Source organism: Lissotriton vulgaris, chromosome 10 (genome assembly GCF_964263255.1).
Source record: "Lissotriton vulgaris chromosome 10, aLisVul1.2, whole genome shotgun sequence".
NCBI lineage: Eukaryota > Metazoa > Chordata > Amphibia > Caudata > Salamandridae > Lissotriton > Lissotriton vulgaris.
In genome coordinates, this window is record NC_141698.1 from 123532924 (window position 1) to 123556364 (window position 23441).

The following is a 23441-nucleotide window of genomic DNA, read 5'->3' on the forward strand; positions in this document are numbered from 1 at the left end:
AACACGCCCCCCCAGTCTGAAAAGGACGGAGCTTAGTTTCTTCGTGTTTACCTCATCCTCGTCGCCTCCTCTCCCCTCACCCCTCTTCTCACCTCTCTCCTCCTCTCCTTTCTCCTAGGCTCTTCCGCCGCTGCTGGGCTCTGTGTGTGCCCGCCTTCCACCGGTTCCCCCTCCCCCTTCCCCGGCCGAGACAGAGAAGGCTTTCCCCACCGCCCTCTCTCAATGTTTATGTATGTGAGGGTGCCACATTCTTCGTCCGCAGCTCGGCCTGCTTTAAAAAGCAGGCGCTGCCATTCCCTCATCCTGCCCGGATGCCTGTCTTGAGGCACACAACAGTCATTCCCCTCCCCATGTGGGTGATCGCAGATCCGGTTTCCACGTGAGCCCTTTTAATCTAGTGTTTCAAGTGATCCTATCAGCGCACGGCATTAGTCACTGCAGGGACTGCACATGTCCCTGCAGGCCTAGATAAGGTGAGTCATTCCACAGCCCTTTTATCAGGGTGGGAGCAGCCCCAGCCGTAATCATTCTTCCCTTAAATGTCCAGCACACGACCCAGCAAGGAACGCCTGTTAACACAGAAGCAGAGTGTGCTGGGCCACCAGAGGTATTTTGAAATGAGGGGTAAAATTTTGCAGAGAAATGTATCTCGACAAATTGACTAAAACAATTAGATCTCTGATTTTTAAAGGGGTCGCCGGCTAGTGCAAAGAGAAAAACAATTCCGTTTGCCCAGCCCTGTATTTCAGACACTCACTAACAATAGGTCCGCTCGAGTATTTGATGACGTCAGACGGGCTCCTAGACCTGGTATGAATGACGTCATCATTCATCGGATGTTCTGTGGATTTGTGGAGCGAAGCTTGACCCTCCCTGACAGACGGCAAAGTTCCCAAAAGACCGGTTGAAACATTTTGCAGTTTGCTCCTGTAGTATTACCCCTACTTTTGGAGTTCATTTTCAACTTTTGTGATTTTCTTACTTTTCCTAGAGTCGTCACAATTGACCGTTTCTGCTCGTAAATTTTGTTGCGGGTGTATAACTCAGCAATGCAAAGTGCAAAGTGTAATGCACGTATGAATTTGCAAATTTGTTGTCCTCGCTTCTCAGTGGGAAAATATTTGTTTCTGGGAAGAAATCCTATTCCCAGACCCTCTTAGATTTTGTTAAAGTTGTCACCCCATTCCACTCTGGGAATTTACGCCCTCCAGCCATTGAGAGGTGTAAATGTGTGTGCTTTTCCAGAGTGCGTCATCTCTTGAAACTCGTCAGTGGATGCTCAGAAACTCGTAAGTTTGCTGCCGTTCCGAACTATTACAGGTCTACCCACACCGTAGTTACCGACCCATACTATCAAATTTGTAATGATAAAAATGTCTTTATTATTTTAAAATGTCTGGATTAGGAAATGCATTCTGCATTTGGACAAGCCCCCCAGTCCTAATTACTTGAATTGCAAGTAGGGAGATACGGGCACAAAGTGGGCTATACATTTACTGTAGCTTTTTAAAAACCAAGCTGCGCAAAATAATGTAAGAATCAGGTCTTTAACAACGGAAGAATGTGCTACTGAGCACGGCTTGTCATCTGTTTGTGCAAGCCTGATTGCAGACTTAGCAACAAAAAAAAAACACCCAGCAAGTATTACGTCACGTGCTACCTGAAAAGTGTATACTCATAAAGAGGGAGCCCTAGTTCTAGTCCGGGCGACCACAGCTGACAAGGCTCACTTCCTGGTGTTTTGTTTCGCAGCGGAGGAGGCGGGAAAACACAATGAAAGGCAGGTAGGAAGCGGAGCAGGTGATAGATTTGTGATTTAAACAAAGCCTGTTTTTCCCCAAAGAAAGAAGTGCAAACACGGGGCTGTTTGGTTTAGATATGTGGAGGGATAAGGGGTGAAGGCCGGATTACAGACGGTGCCCCAGACGTAGACAGCCGTGCCTCGAGGAGTAGACACACAAGAGACAGACACCTTCCTGATGAACAGGCCATATCTACCTACCATCGAGCTGTTTCTGTTCTCAAGAAGCCCAGCCCCTTCTGACGTCTCCAGAAGTCTATGCTCTAGTGAATACAGTGCAACCAACACACGATCTGCCAGGCTCGCTGTTTTTTTTTTTTAGGTCTCGGCTAGTGTAGGCTGTGTGTGTGGGGCTCTGCGTGTGTGTGGCGCTCTGTGTGTGTGTGTGGCTCTTTCTGTGTGTGTGTGTGGCTGTGTCTGTGTCTGTGTGTGTGTGGGGGGGGGGGGAGGCTCTGTCTGTGTGTGTGTGTGTGGCTCTGTCTGTGTGTGTGGATCTGTCTGTTTGTGTGTGTGGATCTGTCTGTTTGTGTGTGTGGATCTGTCTGTGTGTGTGTGGATCTGTCTGTGTGTGTGTGGATCTGTCTGTGTGTGTGGATCTGTCTGTGTGTGTGGATCTGTCTGTGTGTGCGTGGATCTGTCTGTGTGTGTGTGTGGATCTGTCTGTGTGTGTGTGTGGATCTGTCTGTGTGTGTGTGTGTGTGGATCTGTCTGTGTGTGTGTGGATCTGTCTGTGTGTGTGTGGCTCTGCCTGCCTGTGTGTGGCTCTGCCTGCCTGTGTGTGGCTCTGCCTGCCTGTGTGTGGCTCTGCCTGCCTGTGTGTGGCTCTGTCTGCCTGTGTGTGGCTCTGTCTGCCTGTGTGTGGCTCTGTCTGCCTGTGTGTGGCTCTGTCTGCCTGTGTGTGGCTCTGTCTGCCTGTGTGTGGCTCTGTCTGCCTGTGTGTGGCTCTGTCTGCCTGTGTGTGGCTCTGTCTGCCTGTGTGTGGCTCTGTCTGCCTGTGTGTGGCTCTGTCTGCCTGTGTGTGGCTCTGTCTGCCTGTGTGTGGCTCTGTCTGCCTGTGTGTGGCTCTGTCTGCCTGTGTGTGGCTCTGTCTGCCTGTGTGTGGCTCTGTCTGCCTGTGTGTGGCTCTGTCTGTCTGTGTGTGGCTCTGTCTGTCTGTGTGTGGCTCTGTCTGTCTGTGTGTGTGTGGCTGGCTCTGTCTGTGTGTGTGGCTCTGTGTGTGTGGCTCTGTCTGTGTGTGTGTGTGTGTGTGTGTGTGTGTGGGTGTGGCATTTGCGAGAGATGGAGCTATTGGCATTGTAAATTGACAATGCCATTTATTTATATGTTTTCAAAACCAAAAACACAAATAAAATTTTTGGCATTTACAATGCCAATAGCTCTAACTTTTGCGAAGGCGAGACCGTTGCATTGTAAATGCTTGTTATATTTCACAATGAAGTTTATATAGTTCTTGAAAGAAATCAAGATATGTAGAAGGGAATAATATCGCAGAGGTGCATAGTGTCCCCAATGTGAAAAAAGGAACCTAAAATATTGGTGACATATTTGTGACATATGTACAAGGTTTCCAAATAATCATAGAGTCGACCATTTGCAAGTATACAAAAGGTACACCGAGTTTCTTATACATTGCTAAGCGCTGGTTTAATGGTTCGCTTATGTTATCTGCCGATGACGTTTCGACCCTTTGTGCAATGTAGGGACTCTTCTGGACCTAGAAATGTAGGGACAGCTGAAGGGTGGTTTGCGCAGCCGTGTAGATGTGTGGCAAAAGTGAGTATAGGAAAGAGACACAGAAGAAGAAGATACTCACAAGGGTCTCAGCCGGGAGCCATTGTGAGGCTAGAGTTGGGCTGGCAGCCTGTGGTGTAGCACGATGTGAGGATTTCACGTGTTGAACCCTGATTCTAACAGCAAGACAGTGCGTGTGTTCCTAGTACGATCTCCAGTTGCTATGAATGAAGTGCACACAGGAGGGGCGTCCGCTCTGTCCTGTGGGTTACAGATAATTTCCTAAGGCTGGATTAGCATTACTTGTTAAAAACAGGTGGATGAATGCCGGAGGTGCAGTCACTCCGTGTTGCGGTTAGTAGGTGGAGCCGAGGATGAGGACCTCCGTCTTGTCGGAGTTCAGTTCCAGGCGACTGTTCTTCATCTATTCGGCGACGGCCTTTTTTCCTTCGTAGAAGTTGGTTTTAGCGGTGGCTGGGTCCTTGGTGAGGGCGGATCAGCTGGGTGTCGTCGGCGTAAGAGACTATGTTGAGGGCGTGCGATCGGACGATATTGGTGAGCGGTGTCATGTAGACGTTGAAAAGGGTTAGGCTGAGGGATGATCCTTGGGGTACGCTGCAGGTGATCTTGTTGGCTTTGGATCGGAATGGAGGGAGGCGGACTCTCTGGGTTCTGTGAGGAAGGAGGTGATCCAGTCGAGGGCTTTGTCGCGGATTCCTGCGTTGTGGAGGCATGTGCGTAGGGTGTGGTGGCAGACGGTGTTGAAGTTGGCCGAGAGGTCTAGGAGGATGAGGGCTGCGGTTTCGCCGCTGTCCAGCAGGGTCCTGATGTCATTGGTGGCAGCGATGAGGGCGGTTTCGGTGCGGTCGTTGCTGTGGAATCTGGATTGGGACGAGTCCAGGGTGGTGTTCTCTTCGAGGAACCGGGTCAGTTGTCTGTTGACGATCTTCTCAATGACTTTCTTCGGGAGCAGGGAGATGGGTCAGAAGTTCTTGAGGTCCTTTGAGTTGGCTTGGGCTTCTTGAATAGGGCATTGATCTCGGCGTGCTTCCAACTCTCCGGAAAGGTGGCAGTCTCGCAGGAGCTGTTGAAGATCTTCCGGAGTTGGGGTGCGATGATGGAGTTTGATTTGTTGAAGATGTGGTGGGGGCAGGGGTCCGACGGTGAGCCGGAGTGGATGGTGTTCATGGTGTCGTTGTCGTGGTTCCAGGAGAGCAGGAGGCCGGTGTGACTGGTGGGCGGTGAGTCTGAGGTGTCGGCGACTGTTGGGGGGGGGGGGGGTCAGAGTGTTGAAGCTGTTGTGGAAGTCTTTGATCTTGGGGTGGAAGAAGGTGGATAGAGAGTCGCAGATGTCTTGTGACGGCGGGATGTTGTTGGAGTTAGCGAGTTCCTTCACGATTTTGAAGAGCTATTGTGTGGGTTGTTGTTGATGCGTTCCTTGAAGGAGGTCCTTTTGTCGGTTCGATTGAGTTGGTGGTGTATGCGGCTGGCGTTCTTGAGGGCTGCAAGGTTGTCTGTTGTTAGCACCACTTCTTCGAGTCTTTGGCAAGTTTGCTTGGATGCCTGGAGGTCAGTGGTGAACCAGATGGCCCTTCTGTCGGTGCGCCTGTTTGAGGGTTTCTTGATCGGGGCAAGAGTGTTGGCGCAGTCGTTGATCCATTGCCTGAGGTTTCGCGCTGCTGTGTCGGTGTGGTCGGTTGGTGGGTCTCGGGCGAGGGTGGCGATTAGCTGGTCTTCGGTAATCACTTCACAGAGCACCATTTGGTATGCTATTTGTATAATAAAATTAAAACTACAGGGTGACTTGTTGCTTTATGATCAATTCACTTAGAGAATTTGAACCATGGACTGTGGATGCGGAGGCGAAATTGAAGCATTCTGCAATATGTGCGGTGGCAAAAAGGTCAACCCCAGTGACCCACCAGCGACAGGGGTGGAACTTGTGGGTGGAGTTCCAGTTTGTGGGTTTGTGGCTGCAGCCTGCTGAGCAGGCATGCAAAGTCGTCGTCAACTCTCAGCAGGTACTTAACCAGAAATATCTAGTGGTGAATCGACCAATGCCAAATACTCTGCACACGTGTGGAAAACTGAGGTTAGCGTGCGCCATCCTGCTTTTGGCAACAGTACAAGGCATTTGTGTTCTTCTTTATGAGGATTACTTTGTGATGCATCTCTTGGCGAAAGGCCTTGAGATATAGCTGGATGTCCACAAGATCAAGTTAACTGATGTGGAGACTTCACTTTATGATGACCACATGTCCTGAACAGTTAGGTGTTGAAGATGCGATCCCACTTTGAGAGTGCGGTGAGCTAGGTGATTTTACCCGAGGAATGGAGTGTGTTGCTATTCCGCCACTGCAGAGACCGATGGGTGTTGGCCCTTATCAACACTAGATCTACTAAGTGACCCTTCACCTGTGACCATTGTGCTGATAAGCTCTGCTAGAGCAAAAGTGCATTCTGGCATGGGAGACTTTGGCTCCGCATTAGGTCATTAACCCCAGGAGGCGCATAACTGTTCCGACTGAGTTTATGATCTTGCTGCAAAAGAGGCAGTAATTGCTGGAATGTTTGCAGCAGCTGGTGAATGCCAGAGTGTACTGAGAACAGCTCGCAAGAAGGGCAGGATGTGAAGGGGCTCGAGGTGGGACTTGGTAGTATTTATTGTGAATACCAATCTGTGTAGGTGGATATGGCATTTTGGGTGTGAGTGAGACACTCTTGTTTGCTAGCACTCTTGATCAGCCAATCGTCGGGGAGGGAATAGGAGTGCCCCACGATTCTGAGATGGGTGCCTACCAAAGCTAGTCTTTTGGTGAATACTCTGGGGGCTGTGGTGAGACAGAACGAAAATACTTTTAACTGGTAATGTTGACCACTTCCCACGAAATGTAGATAACGGCGATGAGAGGGAAGGATGGGTGTGGAAGTAGGAGTCCTTCAGACCGAATGTGGTCATGAAGTCACCATGCTGCAGCAGGGGGACATTCCGCAGAGTGACCATGTGGAAATGAACAGAGAGGATGTACTTGTTGAGAGGCCTGAGGTCCAGACTGGGCCTTATGTTATGTCCTTTTTGGGATAAGGAAGTATTAAATGTAAATTTAATCCTGACAAATCCCATAATGTGTTTCAGTCGGCCATTGCCTCTGGTCCATTATTTGATGTTTGGAAGACTTGTAACCCTGACTCTCTTAAATATACTTTTTTCTCCAATGTACACCAAACACGTTCCAGGAATAATTATTTTCTGGTTGGCAGATCCCCACTTCCATCCATTCAATCATCAGAAATTGGGTCTATTTTCATCTCTGACCATGCACCAGTTTATACTGTTTTGGATCTTTCCTTTAGCTCTCCAGAATTCAGCCGTGGGAAACTTAACAACTTCTTACTCTCGGATACTGCTTTCAATAAAGAAGCCAGTACTTCTATTAATTAATTTTTCCAGTTCAATAAACCTTTAGACAGTTCTGTTTCTAATAATTGGGATGCCTTTAAGGCCTCTTGTCGAGCATTTACTATTTCATATGTTTTAAGGAAAAAGAAAACTAATCAGAAAAAATATGTAGACCAATTACAACACCTTAAGTTATTAGAACATAATTATTTCACGTCCAAATAGTCGACTCTACATGGTCAAATGTGAGCTTAATAAACTTGCAACAGTTGAAGCTTGCAATACCCTTCTTAAAATTAAATCTAAATATTATGGAGGCCAAAACAAAAAGGGGAAGATGTTAGCCAATTATTTGAAAATCAAATCCGAACGTAAAAACATTGGACACATCTTAAATGATTTCACTAAAAATGTAGTGTCGTCAGAATCGAAATTTTAAAACTTTGTGTGGTGTCACCCCTGCACTGTAAATTGCTTTTAAAACATTGCCAACGACCTCTTGTTGTACACAGCGGTGCATACACTGTTGTGCTTTCCTCATTGACAAAGCGGCCGCCATTAGAGCAGGCGCGCTCGCCGGACACGCCCACTAGAGGCCACGCCCCCCCGCCCTACAACTGTGCATGCACAGGAAGCGCAGCGGACGAGCGCAGCGGGAGCGCCGTTTGCGCGCCGAAGGCGCGCCTAAGGCAAGCCCGTCTGTGCCCGTCCGTGCCACGGCCGGGCCTAGGGCCGGTCACGCTGCCCAACCTACGGTACGTACTAATGAATTACTTACCTATACCCGAGCTGATCTACTCGCACTAAACCACAATAAAAATCACTGTCTGAACATTATCAATGTCGAGACATGGTTGGGACCCGTATGCTGCCACCATTGCAGAACTCTTCTCACTCCGGAAAAACAGTCACTTAACATGAACAACGCAACCTCGCTTCGAGGAGCCTTGATTAATGCGAGGTCTATTTGCAAAAATGGGGAGCACATTCTTGACCTCATTACGGAGAACGACATTGACATGCTTTTTATAACCGAAACATGGCTGAAACCATGGTGCAACCCAATCATAGCCCAAACTGTCCCCCAAGGATATCTCATTCAGAGGATCGACAGACAAGAACTCAGAGGAGGCGGCCTAGCCATCATCCATCGAGATTCACTAAAATGTACTACCACCGAACTCTCAGACATAAAAGGGGCAGAAAGTATGGGTTTCTGCATCCAACTAAATGAGGAAAATACCTTCGCGGGAGCCCTCATCTACCCCCCCCCCAGGACCCCAAAACGGCTTCTTCGAAAGCTTCGAAGATGCTCTCAGCACTTTAACACTAAAATACGCAAATTTCACAGTTCTGGGTGACCTAAATTTCCACCTAGACAAACCCAACGACCCCAATACCATATGGCTCAAGGACTTAACTAATATCCTAGATCTGGAAATACTGACCAAAATGCCCACGCACAAAGCAGGCCACATACTAGACTGCATTTGCACCAATACCAAAACCCTAACGGTCGAAAACCCGCTGATCCAAACATGGACCGACCACTGGTTAATTCCGTTTAATCTAACCACCAACAAGAAAATGTCAAATACTGCCAACCACAAAATCGAAGTCCCGATGCAGAAAGACTGGAAAAAGCTTGCCAGCTCACCAAATTTCCTGCTTACTGCAGAGAAATCTAAACCATCGCTATCTGGAGACACAGAATCCGACTATAAAATATTTTGTAATTGGATCTCTGAGTGCTGCGGTCCGGCCAACTCAGAGAAAGTAAGAAATAAACAGAACAGAAAATCCGCACCCTGGTTCTCCCCAGAGCTAAAAACCAAACGTACAGAGATCAGAACTCTCGAAAAGAAATGGCGCCAAAATTATGATCCAAAGGAAGCCCTTGCCTACAGAATCGCTAGGAAACTATATCACTATGATAAAAAACGCCAAAAAAGACCATTTCCTCCAAAGAATTAATCGGTCCAACAATAATCAGAAACAGATCTTTAAAATTGTTGATGAGTTCATGAACCCCAGAATCCTCAGGCAAGAAATACCACCCTCACTGGCTCTTTGTAACGATATATCTGACTATTTCGAACAGAAAATACTTAAACTTACCACAGACTTCCCGGACCTTCCTGAACCCCCCCCCTACGACGCAACGCGACCATTCAACAACAAACCCCAGCTGAAAAATTTTACTCACATCAGCCTCGACGAATCCCAGCAAGCAATTCTCTCCAGCAAATCAGGCTCCCCGTTTGACCCATGCCCCCCAATGATGCTCCACGCTCTGGTGGACACGGTAAATCCAGCCATAAATTCCATCATAAACTCCTCCTTGGCCACTGCATCCATTCCGGCTGAGTGGAAGCTCGCTGCAGTTAGACCTCTGCAGAAAAAACCCCTTCCTGACCCCACTACGCTCTCCAACCTTCGCCCCATCTCGTTGCTCCCACTACTGTCTAAACTGACCGAAGCTGCAGTAAATAAACAGTTGACTAAACACCTAGAGGAAAACCACCTATTTCATCCAAACCAGGCTGGTTTTAGGGCCAAACACTCCACGGAGTCAGCCCTCCTACATACTGTAGAGACCCTCAAGATGGCACTGGACCAGGGGAAAAAGGCCGTCCTGATCCTGCTCGACCTGTCGGCGGCCTTCGACACGGTCTCACACCCCGTGTTGATAGGCCGCCTGACAGAGTCAGGACTAGCTGGAACTGCCCTCGAATGGCTTAAAAACTTCCTAAGCCATAGGAGACAAGTCACCATGCTAGGAAACTACTGCTCGGATGAAAAAATCATAAAAACAGGGGTACCACAAGGCTCAAGTCTAAGCCCGGTTTTGTTAAACCTTTATATGACCTCCCTGATTGAACTCATCACATCCTTTAACATCAGCACGATATCTTACGCTGACGACACCCAGCTCATCCTAGTATTGGATAACAACTCTTCTAAAGCGGAGGAAAATTTAAGAAACTGCCTGACGGCAACCTTTGAATGGATGCGTACGCACCACCTTAAATGTAACTCAGGTAAAACTGAAATCCTCCCTTTTGGCCAAAACAACCTTTTCTCCCCCACCAATTGGTGGCCCCAAGACGCCGAAATCCCACCAAACACCATCACGTCGGCCCGCAACCTCGGGATAAGGTTTGACGAAGCCTTATCCTTTAAGCAACAAGCAGGTACAGTGGCAGGGTCCTGCTTCAATATTATCAAAGGTCTTAGAAGGTTCTTCGATCTCCTTCCCTTAACAGCTAGAAAGACTGTGGCAGTAGCCCTCATCACATCCCGCTTAGACTACTGCAACAGCATCTATGCAGGCTCAAACAGAGCCGTCCTGCACAAGCTGGAGATGGTGCAAAACGCCGCCGCCCGCCTAGTGCTAAGACTACCCAGGAAATCATCTGCCTCAAAATCGCTCAAAACCCTGCACTGGTTACCCATCCACAAAAGAGTGCTTTTTAAAATCCTGCTCATCACGTTCAGAGCCTACCACCAGTCGGGACCGACATACCTGTCCCAAAGGTTTAGAAGATACACCCCCTCACGGTCACTTAGATCATTCAACCTAAACCTACTCTCAGTTCCCAAATTTAGACTAACCACAAAAGGTGGAAAATCCATCGGAGTACTTGGAGCCAAAGCCTGGAACAAGCTCCCACCACAAATGCGCCTGATCCACTCCGAAAAACTGTTTCGCAAAACGCTCAAAACATGGATCTTCAAATCCGAAGACTCACTCTGTTTGGCGTTAATCTAACCCTACTTTTTATTCATAGACCAGGATCTATGAATATGATCTACCTTAAAACAGCATCCCCCCTTCTTCTTTTCGGGACAGTGATGTCTAGCGCCAAGATGCTCCTTGGAGTGTAAGTGGGCTTTATAAAAACCTACTCATACTCATACTCATGAGGATATTGCCAATGTTTTTCATGATTACTATCAGTCACTTTACTCTGATGACCCAAATCCCTCTAGTCAAAATCGTGACACTTTTTTTTAATCGGGCCTTCCCTCCCCTCCTTCCTTGCCCGATGAATTCAACTCATTGGAGGGAGAGCTTACTGCCCAAGAAATAACTAATGCAATTAAATACCTTAAAAAATTAAAAGCTCCGGGGCCAGATGACCTATCTTTTGATTTTTTTCTGCTTTTGCCTCCATTTTTGTCCCCAAACTTCTGGCACTTTTGAATTCTTTTATTGCTGATGCTAAAACCTTAGGTTCTTTTATGGATGCCTTAATAATTATCATTCCTAAACCTGATAAAGATCATTCCCTGAGTAAAAATTACCACCCTATATCATTAATAAACTAGAATTGTAAAATATTTGCTAAGATTCTTGCATCTCGTCTTGAACATATCATTCCTTTGTTGATTAAAACGGACCAAGTTGGTTATGTGAAGGGCAGGCTAGCGACAGACAATGCTCTTTCATATGGAAAAAAATTGAAAGCCCATCTTGCAGCACTTTCCTTGGATGCCGAAAAGGCTTTTGAACGCATTAATTGTCAATTTATGTTTCAAACTCTCCGATGGTTTGATTTTGGACCTACATTTATTTCATATATTAAACTATTATATTCCTGCCCACGAGCCAGCATTTTTGTAAATAATCACTTTTCTAGATTTTTTTCTTTATCCAGAGGTACACGTCAGGAATGTCCGCTCTCTCCCATGTTATTTGTTTTAGGTCTTGAGCCCTTCCTTGAACGCATTCGCTTTAATACTCATATTTCTGGCTTCTCATAATTCTATAGAGACCAAAATATCAGCTTATGCTGATGATATATTAATTTACATGTCCAACCCCTTACTTCCCTACCACCATTTCTGGATGAGGTTCGGTTATATTCCAGTATTTCTGGATATAAGTTAAACCTCTTCAAAACAGAAGTGCTACCTCTGAATTCTGTGTGTTACCAATACATGTTTAATGAAACTAATTTTGCTTGGTGCCCCTCAAAAATCAAATACCTTGGTATTTGGTTCTCTGCTTCTTTGTCTACCACAATTAAATATACGTTTAATGCATTAATTACTAAAATTCAAATCACTCCTATCCACCTGGACTCCCCTATTTCTCTCATGGTGGGGTAGGTTAGACATCAGCAAAATGATGATTATACCTCATATCCTATATATAATATCTATGTTACCTATTGGATTCCCATTTCATATTTCTCTCAAATTAACTATTTGGTCAAAATTTTTATGGAATAAGAAACATCCACTAATTGCTCTTACAAAACGTATACGTCTTAAATCTGAGGGGGGTGAAAGTTTGCCAAACTTTAAAGCCTATCACTCTGCCTTTTTGATTAAACAATCCTTTGCATTATCCTATCATTTTGCTGATATCCCTATTCCCAGATGGATTGTTTTTGAACGGTCATTGTTATAAGATTTTTCCTTTCAGAATGTTCTATATATGTTCAATTGTACTTTCATATTTAATAACCCAATTTTAAAGTATTCTCAGAATTTATTATACAATACTTTTACCGTTGGTCTAACTCCATTGCAATGTTTTTTTATCCTTGACGATCTGGTACACTAAATTTCTCAAATATAAGGGTAAATCGTTCTATTACAAATACTGGAAGAAGAAGGGATTCATTTTTGTACACCAATGAATTCACCAAAACTCTGTTGTTTCATTTCTTGACCTGCAGACACGTTATCCTTTACCTAGCTCTTGCATTAATGAATATACCATAATTTCAACTACTTTCAATCACACTTAGCTTCTTTTGATCTACCTGATGATACAACCTCTCTTCCTCCACCCTTTCCGTTTTATAGTGTATTTCAGGTACACAGACCTAAAGCTGCTCTTGTATATAAGTTACCTGTCACTGAAAGACCTAAATCCTCTATTGAACTTGCGTGGGAAACTGATTTGTCTGTTTCTTTCCCTATTGCTACTTGGGAAAAATTATGGTCTAAGTTATTCAAAGTTTCGGCTGCTGCCCATATAACACAATCTTTGTATTTTATTTATAAAAGAGCTATTATCACACCTGTATGTATTTCCAGGTTTTTGTCGTCCGCCTCTCCATTATGTTGGTCTTGTTCTAATGATACTGGCACTTTGAGACATCAACTTTATGATTGTTCAAATGTTTTGAGATTTTGGAAATGTGTTTGAGATATTTGTATGAAATTTTGTAATTGTGATATTACATTATCACTACAAAATGTTTTTCTATGTTCCTTCTCACCCGATGTTGATGAATCCTCCTTTTTGACCTTTTCATTGCACTAGCATTTAAAGTTATTTTATCATCTTGGAAAGATAATTCTAAAATATCTTCATTGACTTGGTGGAATTTTATTTGTGATGAGCACAGAATTGCTAATGTCTCTTCTTCCATGCTCCAGTGCATTAATTCGTTTTCCCTTTCTTTTATCATATAATATTTTTGATCATTCTCTCCCTTTTCTTTTCTCTTTTTCATTTCCCCTCTCTTTCTCTTTTTTCTCCTTTTTCTTCTCCTTTCCTCTTCTTTCTATTACTCTTCACATTTTATATCTATAGGTTACTTGTCCATTTATAATTTGTAATATGGTTATAATTTGTGAATGTTATTACCTTTACTTTACGTCACTTTTCTTTGAAAACCTAATAAAACTCTTAAACACACAAAAAAAGAATTAGAAGTGATGGGAAAAACTGCTCCCTGTTGAGGGGGAATTTTAGGAATGGAGTAAAAACCTGCAAACATCAGTACAGAAATACTACATTCCACTGTAAACACCCACGGCTAGTTGGAAAGCTTGTGATGGCAGGGGACGGGTACAAACAAGGCACAAGGAGGCATTAGCAGGCACAAGCAGATGGAGACTGCGAGCAAACACCACACACAGATAAGGAAAGCTTGAGCTGGAGTAACTTTAAATCCGTGAATATCTTAAAATGGCGAGAATTACTGACTGGACATACCAATGCATTCCAATCGTCCCACCAGCTGTGACTTCACGAAAACAAACAGAAATTGCAAAATCTTCTGAGATGCTGTCACCTTTCTTGTCAGAATGATTTTCACTCCTGACCCCTGCTCGACGCTAAAGCTCAAATTGATGTCAAACCTCCCCAGATACCCGGGGACTGAAAACAACTCCGCCAGAGAGATCACTTCCAGTGATCCCACGTTCAATGCCATGAGTCCTGGTGTCATGTTCTATGGTAGCACAAGCCATGATGTCATTTGCAAACTACCTAACTTGGTTAGTCCCCCCACTCTTTTTTTTTTTTTTTTTTAGGACTTGTGCCCTGGAGGAGGGGGTGGTAATAGGTGGAAGATGGGGGCTAGGGAAGAGGGATCAGTCAGTATAATCACGTGTGCAACTTGTTGCTTACTGCACAGTTTTAGTTGCATGAGCAGTTGTGTGAATTACAGCAAACTATGATGTAGGCTTGTAAGCAGGGTCATTGGTGGGAGAGTGGAAGGGATGATGCCACTGGTCAGGGTAGGGGTGCCTGCACCCTGTCCTGGGGCGAGAGAAGACCGGTAGTAGCTAGCAGCATTGGGCACCAACGTATTCAATCTCTTCTTGTTTCGGGACCCAGCAGGGGTGCGTTTAGGCTTGCAAGAGTGTATAGACTCCCGTGGGCACACCAATTTAAAAGTAGAGAGTTATGATTGGCCCTGGGATCTTTATTTCCCTCAGGCTATCTCGCTCCTGGGGAAATTCAGAGAGGCACAGGTTCTCTTATTGGCTGCCAACCACATGAGAAAATGTTGCTGCCAGCCATTACAGGACTCAGGGACTTAGCATAGCAAACAAATATTCTCATACACTTTAAACATGCCTATTTGAAAGTGGAATACTCTGCTATAACAGTTTCCATTATTTAAGACTGAAAATGAATGATTACGGGTAAAATAAAGTGCTGCAATAATCCCGCTAAATTTCTATTTTTGTGCTGCAAAATTTCAATTTGTGTGCTGCAAAATTTCAATTTTTGTGTCGCAAAATTTAAATGTTTGTGCCGCAATATCCTGGTGGGGTCTGATTATTGCCACACAAAGGAGGAGAGGTCTCAGTCATGAACAGAAGAGACAAAGCTCTGACGAAAAGCAAGAAGAGGGAAAACAGAAATCCACTCTATACCGATAGCCACATAAGAAATCATATGCAAGGTCGCAACATACATTTCTATTTTCAATGAAGTGGTTTTCAAGAACAAACGTCAGACACTTCACACATATATCCTGGAGTAACAAAAAAAGGAGGTAATAGTCCTACATAAACAAATAGCTATACGATAACCCGGATTCTTCCTAAACAATCTGAGAAATGTGACTAGGACACTTATTTGAAAAAAAAGAAAATATGATAATTTTTGTGCACCTTCGGACTGTCTCCTCCAGACGCGTCTGCTTGCTGTTCCGACGCTGCCTTTGCTGCAAACTCTGCTGCCAGCTGCAGATCGGAGGCGATGTTCCGAAAGCGGTACCCCGAGGATCCAGCCCCACGAGGACTTGCTGGGCAGGAGTTAGGTACACTAAAGATGAAAAGAATGATGATTAGACTTCTAATATCAGATCACAAAATGACCCGCCCTACATTTGCAACTTTCCTGAAGTTGCATCTAATAAATAACAGCATCACAGTTCAATTTATTTACACAATGACTAACCTGAAAAAAATTATCTGAAAACATGCACCATGTACATATTTCACGTTCGGTTCACTCGTTAAAGTGAAAGAACCTAGAGAACGTATCCTGTTCCTACAGAGATTAGCAATCTAGTTATTCACTGAACCAGACCATCATTTATGTCAGATAATCCAAATATAAGCACTACAAGCTAAAGTTTTAAAAGGATACAGTCAAAAACAAGATATAATCAGTCTTAACAAGCAAATCCAATGTCATTTTCTATATTGTAACTTTCTATGTTCAGAAATCATAGTACAGTGAATTACCATTAAAGACTTATTATTTAAATCCCTTGTATAACATATACACACTTCAATGTGTAGTAACATGTTATTTTGATACTCCAGTCAAGTAAAGCAGACATTACGAAATATCATAAAGGGGGCAGAATCTGAAGGCGTGTTCTATTGACTGTAAAAGTGGCATTGTCATAGGCGCATAAATATTTGTTTTTAGATTGTTCTCTGTCAAAATTGCTTTGATCAGAAGTACTGGTGGCTGGCGACACCCTGAATTGTAAGAAATGTTATGTGCCAAGTTGAAGAGAATTTTAAAATCTGGCAAAGATTTAGACGCACTTAAGAGGTTTCTTCAGAGGTGTGTACTTATTAGAACATTGGAATGTTGGGCGCTCCATTGAAAACAGTAGAGTGCGGCCGGAAGAAGTCCAAAGCTCCAACATTCTAATGTCTGTTCACAGCAGTTGATGCCAACAAAAGGCCTCATGGAGCCTGAGAGGATTTTCATCCCCTCAGTCTCTGTGAGGCCTTTGTTTTAACAAATTAAAATATTCTGCCCTTTAATAGCCTTAGAACACTCTGTAGCAGGCTCTACCGACCATTAAAGTGCCTGCTAAAAAAAAAAAAAGTCAAGGGCCCTCACCTTTTTATTCAAGCCTTTAACGCTGGAGCGGGCCTTTAAAGGCCGGTCGAGCACGCTCTACGGTTATATTAAAGTTGTTCTAAAATAGGGGGCTAGTTCAAGGGAAAATGACAGTGGCTACATCATGCTTTAGTGATATATCTGCAATAGCATGCCCCAAATTGCACCACTATATACATACCACACCTATCTCCTGCAGAATGGGAGTGGCTTGTTTACTATACATGTTCTGTGTGTGATGCCGGGATTTTCACAGACCCCTGTGACTATTGTGATGTATCATTGATGACAGCACTGCCCCTCTGAAAATTGTTCCAGCACCACTGCCTCTAACCATGTTCCCCAGCAGCAATGCAGACTACTTTCTCTCCATTGGCCGCGATGGGTTACAAGTCAGTTTAGAGTCTACATTCTTCTTCAATTTTTGCCCTATCTGGTTTGGACGTTTCAATTTGAGTTCTGATGACGGTTTTATGCGAATCCGGCACACTTGCAAACGAACTGTAACCACATTAACGTGAGAGCTATAAGAGAGATCACCAGTTGGTAATGAGCGTATATCAATGCCAGTGCTCAATTTGTAAGAGAACGAGTGCTGGTGCCCAAAAGCTCTGTTCAAAAGCCAGTGGCCGGTGCTATTAAATGTCAGTGCTACTAATATCAAGGCTGGGTAGTCTTGATTCACCCTTAATCCACCACCAGACACTCCCTGCGCATTTAACGGGTTCCATGCTGAGGACGCAACAGTTACGTCTTCAGCTGTGGCGCTTGTGTGCCGAGAACGTAACCATTAAGTAACTATGTACACCACCGAGAAATCCCTTTGCTATTAACCGAGGGATTTCCTTTTCATTTTTTTAAATTTGGAAGAGCTTCCCCAACCTATTGAGGCATTTTATATTTTTTCAGTGTAATGACGAACTCTCGCATGGCGTGCCGACGTCATTACATTGAAAATGAAATGAACCAGCTATATCAGCCACCCAAGCACAGAAACACACAGGTGAGGTATCACAGGAAAAGGGGATTCACCAGTAGACCTCAGGGAAGGGGGGGGGAAAGCCCTTGAGCAAGGGCTTTTGTCCCCCCCCCCCCCCCCCTCAATTCTGGGCACTTTTAGTCTTCGAATGCACATAGGGGCATAAAGTTTACTAGGTAGGCAGGAACTTTTTTTATACATAAGTTCAGGAGTGGGAGCTGTCAATGCCCCCCCCCAACAAATGTCCCAGTTTTTCTGCCCCCTCTTGGAGGCAAAGCTAGGGGCAACTGCCCCTGATCTATCCCCACTAGCACCATAAATCTGTTGCTGAATGTCAGGAAGCGGGCCCTATGGCAAGGGTTGCCCCCCGCCCTTTTTTTGTGCACCACACATTTTGGCAGTTTCTGCCACCCTTGGGGGCAGATCAGCGATATTTTTAGGAGGGGAGGGGGGGGGGGGAAGAGAGAGAGAGAGAGAGAGAGAGAGAGAGAGAGAGAGAGAGAGAGAGAGAGAGAGAGAGAGAGAGAGAGAGAGAGAGAACTTGGCTGGCTCTGTGAGAACCAGTATTTTGCTTGTGGTGTGTGGACTAGCACTTGGCTGAAAGTGTGGCATGGACTGTCGCTTGGCTAGCGGTGAGCATGGATGGCACATGTCTGGCGGTGTGCATGGACTGTCGCTTGGCTGGCAGTGTGAGTGGACTGTCGCTTGGATGGTGGAGTGTATGGATTGCGCTTGGCTGGTGGTGTGCATGGATAGTTCTTGGCTGGTGGGGTCATGGATGGCGGCATTGCTTGGCAGGATCCTCCAGCGTTTTATTATCAAGATTCCCATGCAAACCTCAAATGTATCTAAAAAGTTACACTGGGATCACCTCGCCGGCACAAATTTTCCACCACCCACCGTTCCCCTCGATCTCCTGATAAAAAGGATACCTCACTTGCGTGGAGCCACACAAGTCACCCCACCAGGGATTCCCCCGGGTATCTAGTTTTCAAAAATGTACAGGTTTACTATCCACAACTAGGCACTTTGCAAAAAAAAAAAAAAGGGCCAGTTTTCAGTGGAAAAATGTGATGTGTCGACGTTGTGTTTTGGGCTGTTCGTGTCGCGGGCAATAGGCCTACCCACAAAAGTGAGGTACCATGTTTATCAGGTGTCTTTGGTGAATGCTGAGTGGAGGGAAGTTTGAGGCTCTCCACAGATTCCAGAATTTTAAATCACAGAAATGTGAGGAAAGTGTTTTTTTTTTTACAATGTTAGAGGTTTGCAAAGGATTCACTAAAATGGAAAGTCGCCAACCTACTTCTGGTGCCACTTCTTCCCTCAGGGCCCCAGTGCTGGAATGGCCTGTCTGTGCAAAGTTAGTGTTGATCAGAGCCACTCTCAGTGTGCAAATGCTGCTCTCTTCCGCAGACTTTGGTATTACCGGTAGGCTGGGTCTTCATTACAATAATTCTGCACCCCCAGGGCCCATCAGCACTAGCCTGCTGCAATTGAGATCTCCCAGTTGATTCCATGCCACTGGAGTCAAACTATCGTGACTGATGAGGGCTGAAAGCTTGAAACCAGTCTTAGGATGCTTGTTTCCAGTCCGGGGAAGACCTTGCCTGGCAGTTCGGGCTGGGCTGGGCTGTTCCCATTGGGCGCAGGGTCAAGATTGATTTGCATATGGCTGGTTCCTAACTGGATTGGCACTGTGAGCAAAAAAAGGATAGATATAGGCCCAGATCTCTGTACTGGGGTGAATGTATGACATTGTTCTGCATTCTGTCCATCAATTGTTCTCTTTGCAATTGTTATTTACAATGCCAATAGCTTAAACTCTCGCAAATGTGACACCTAATACATTGCAAATGCTTGTTTAAATAGACTTGATTATATTTTACTTGATGTTTGTTGTATGTTTTCCACAGCAAATATATTAAGGGCTTGGCTGGTGCTCGGGCTCTAAGATCCGAGCCAGAGTCTTTGACCGGCTCTCCATAAATTTGTTGGCGAGCCCCCTTCTGCTCTTGCTAAATGTCATATGAGGAAAAATGTGTGCAATTCTCCAAAAGTAAGTGCCAGTGGAATCCGCCGGCTCAAATTAAGCACTTATCACCGTCACCAACCAAAGACGTAGGAAAAACGACTCTGCAGTCTTGCAGCAAAAAGTTTCAGGGGTCTGCGATGTGATAGTATGATGTGATAGTATGGAGAACAGACTATTTCATTCAAATAATTTACAACACAGTGAGGAATGGAATGGAAACAAACTTCCAGCTACCACCAGATGGCGCTTTATGAACATCTAAACGTGAGTCGTAACTAAGTACCAAGGATATGACATTAGAATGGAAACCTCTCTTTAAAAGAAGGCTTTCTCATCTCAAACTGTCGGAAAAAGCACACAATGACAGGGGCTGAAGTCATCGACCTCCGCCCGCGACTTACAATTGGGGATGCAGCGTCTGAGATGATGGTGTGAATATAATAAATGCCCGTCCTGTGCTTATCTGAATGTAATAATCTTACGACCTATACAAGTAACAGAATGCGGAGTGCGGCACAGATATCAGGTGAGGCTCAAGACCGAGTTTATCTCTGTCCCCACGCCTAGTGGGTTACGCGTCAATGAATAGTTGACAAAATGCATGCATGCTTTGAACGAACCCCCGGAATAGTGGCATCGCCCATGAGCAACAAGCCCTGGCTGCATCTCGTCGGTGGGGCGATAGATACATTGCTCAAGCACCCACGTGAGGATGGAAATAAGGACCGCTCAACAGCATTCATACACACTCAATGCAGGGAATGGAAGAGCTTTACTCTACTCTGACAACCCATACACATGGCAATTAAAGGGGTGGGTGGGGTCCAGAGCAGCAGAGTTCTGATCATCAGCATCATTAGGAGAAGGTGGTCGGTTTGTACCTTGTTAAAGAAACTGCTTCCAAATATACCGACAACAAGAACACATGTGACAGTAACGGTGTTCGGCTTAACAGGTACACTGTGTACTGCAAATCATCTTAATGGCTTAAGGCACCTGCTGCAAGGCTCTGGGTCCAGAAAGGTAACCCCGGCGCTTGAGATACCCGAATGCAGGCCTGCCTGCCTGCCATCAAACAGCACAGAGGGTTTATGCGCGGCAGCAAAGCACATAGGGCACCAGTTAGGGATATACATACGATGCTGAGGGATACATGTTTTTTGTTTCAGAGATCCTTAGGTCAAAAGCTGCAATCCTAGTAAAACAGCTTATCCGTCTTACTTAAGAGCTGCAAGTAACACGCAAAACAGAAGCCTCTGCGTGCTAGATTGATCGCTTAATGATTGCTGAACTTAAAAGATACGTTTGCTGGAGAACGAGACAAACCAAAAATACATCCGAGGGTAAATTACATGAAAACGGTTTTTCTGTTTTCACTATTACGCTGGTGATTGAATGGCATAGGGTTTGGGATTGTTAAATATTTCCCCTTACATTCACAAGCAGAATAAACAAATCCATTTTAAGTTATCAAATTTCAATTACGATGGAGTTACCACAGTCAACATTAACAGTTTTGTATACGAATACAAGTTTTGACTTTTTCGTTTAATGTTTCAAAAAATAAATCCACGTATCTAATAAATAACCAATTAGAGTACAATTTAATACACATTAATTTTGATTTGAGCATGGACAAAAGGCCCCTGGTGAGAAGTTTTTCCCCCTTAGTATGGCTTTAGCAAAAACCTTTGGATGTTAATAAAACTATTTGTATAATATACTTGCTGCAGGAGCTCTCATTCAGCCCTCTTCATCAATTGGTCTGTAATTCGGGCATTCACATTTTTATTCTGCCCACTACAGCATGAGGCAAAGGGTCAGCTCACGTTAGCCACTGGACTGGTTAACTTCTCTGTTTTAGGGGTTGGTTAACTTCTCTGTTAGTGAGGGTATTCTGCTCTTTCACAAGAAGCACATTCAGACACAAAGTAGTTACCTTCAGTGCCAGAGATTTCTACAGCAATGCTTTTTGACACCAAAAAGTTATTTTTGTTTTTAGCCACACTATGTTTTTAAAAGACTCAAAAGGGCATGGCTTCTAACAAAGTTTTTCCAAAACAAACAAACATTGGCAATGCCAAAATGCTTGGCCACATCAGGCATTTCGGCCTTCCACAGTATAAAAAGGCTGAAACCAGATAGTATAATAGCTCAGTCCATAACTCCTGCGCACATTTAGATGTGTGTAAACTGGAAGAGGGGCAAACACCATGTGATTACTGTTTAAAAAGTGTTATACTAAAGTACGGATTTAGGGAGCAGTGTGAACAACATTGTTAATGAAAAAATGAATTGTAAGTTGCTTTGTTTTGATTACTGCTAAATTGTTTTTATGCTATGATGTTCTGCTTTTATGATATGTTTTTATATCGAAATAAAGCTTATTACTTACTTACATTGTTTTGCGTGACTACTCACATTCTCCAAATTTGGTTGAGCCTGGATGAAGCAATAGAAAATGTTTTAAAGATATTTTTCTATTTTGACTGAATTTACTAAACTTGTATATTTTGTACAAAACGTACACGTAGTTTTATAGTGATTATATCCTGTTAATGACACCGTTTTTTCCAAATTTGGTGCTTTTTTGAGGAAGGGAAGTAATGTGCTGCTAGGATCGAAATGCACTGCTTTAAACTCATGGATGACAATTTAGTTGTTGGTTGTAGATTCAGGAACTCTCTCAGCAACGTGAAGAGAATGAAGCATGGAAGTAGGCATTTTAGAGGAAAAGGGTCATACGAGAACAATGTATGTGCCTGCACAAGTTTCCCCCAGATGAAACACTGTCGTTTTCCTGCCCCATTTCTCACTAACCTTGTACCCCACTCATATCTTTGTGTGGCACTTTAATATGCACATCTCTATTTGAACCGCTTTATTCCTGGTTAATACCAACAGACCACAACTCTCTCTTGTCCTGGTGAGGTTTGCCTAGCATTTGGAATGGTTCCTACCACCGAGTAGAAAAAGTTGCTTAACTAAGAACTGAAGGAGACAGCAATCTAAGTTGCATCAAATGCTCCTATGTCCAGCTAGAAGCAATGAATGGTTGGCACAGATCTCACTCTGCCCCTTGAATGCTTCCCCAGAGTTCGGATGGAATTACTCTCCGTTTGACAGAGACTGCGAGAGTGGCAGAAAGGAATCAGAATTATCCACATTCACAAAGAGTTTAAGTTTGGCACTCGAACTGAGCCAATCAGCGACTTGTTGGAATCCAGCCAGCCTCGGTAGCCTTGGCAGCCACGAAGAAGCCACAGCACTGTTGGCATGCAGCTAGTGCACCTCCAGGACAGGAGTCTTAGCTTTAGGCACAAGGGACAGAACTGCAAGCAATTCCTGTTCACATTATTTATACTTTGGACAACCAGGAAGTAGTTGCAGGCCTGCGGAGCAGAGATCCGAACCTGTGGCTTTTAAAACCAGGGAAATGAACTTGAAAAGGACCTCTGCAAGTAATGCCCACAGATGGCCCATGCATCACCCGATGCCTCGAGAGACCTTGATGTGAGGCTGCTCTATTTTGAATCTACAAAGTTTCTACACTTTCTTTTGCGTCGTTTCAACCTCAACCTAGTTAAAATTTCATATTCAGTCCTTTGGGTTTGATTGTGCACACATTTATCGATTACAGTAGCAGCTACACAAGGATAACATTAGTTTCCATCACCAAACACCCCCTCATGATTCAGTGTACAATAAACACTACCTGATAAATGCCTGAAACAAAGTGACCCTCACTGCTGCATAGTAAGCAGACCATCTGCACAGCTAAGAACAAAATGGCCTAGTAAGAGCGTTATTTCTGGAAACCTCCAGTAGACGGCGGTGCCTAAGCGGCTTATATAATGTACCCATTTCAGAATGTACCTGTGCAAGAGGGAAGGAAAGTCCACACTTTACCTTTAACGTCAATGAGAGCAA

The 23441-nt window shown here is 44.5% G+C and overlaps 1 protein-coding gene across 1 annotated transcript in view; it reads right to left on the bottom strand.

Moving 5' to 3' along the window:
- FOXK1 (forkhead box K1) overlaps window positions 1-23441 on the bottom strand; it is a 354146-nt gene that overhangs the window by 130820 nt on the left and 199885 nt on the right. Inside the window, exon 3 of the mRNA XM_086940691.1 lies at window positions 15306-15459. Coding sequence (XP_086796817.1) covers window positions 15306-15459 — 154 coding nt within the window. The remainder of the gene's footprint in view (window positions 1-15305; window positions 15460-23441) is intronic.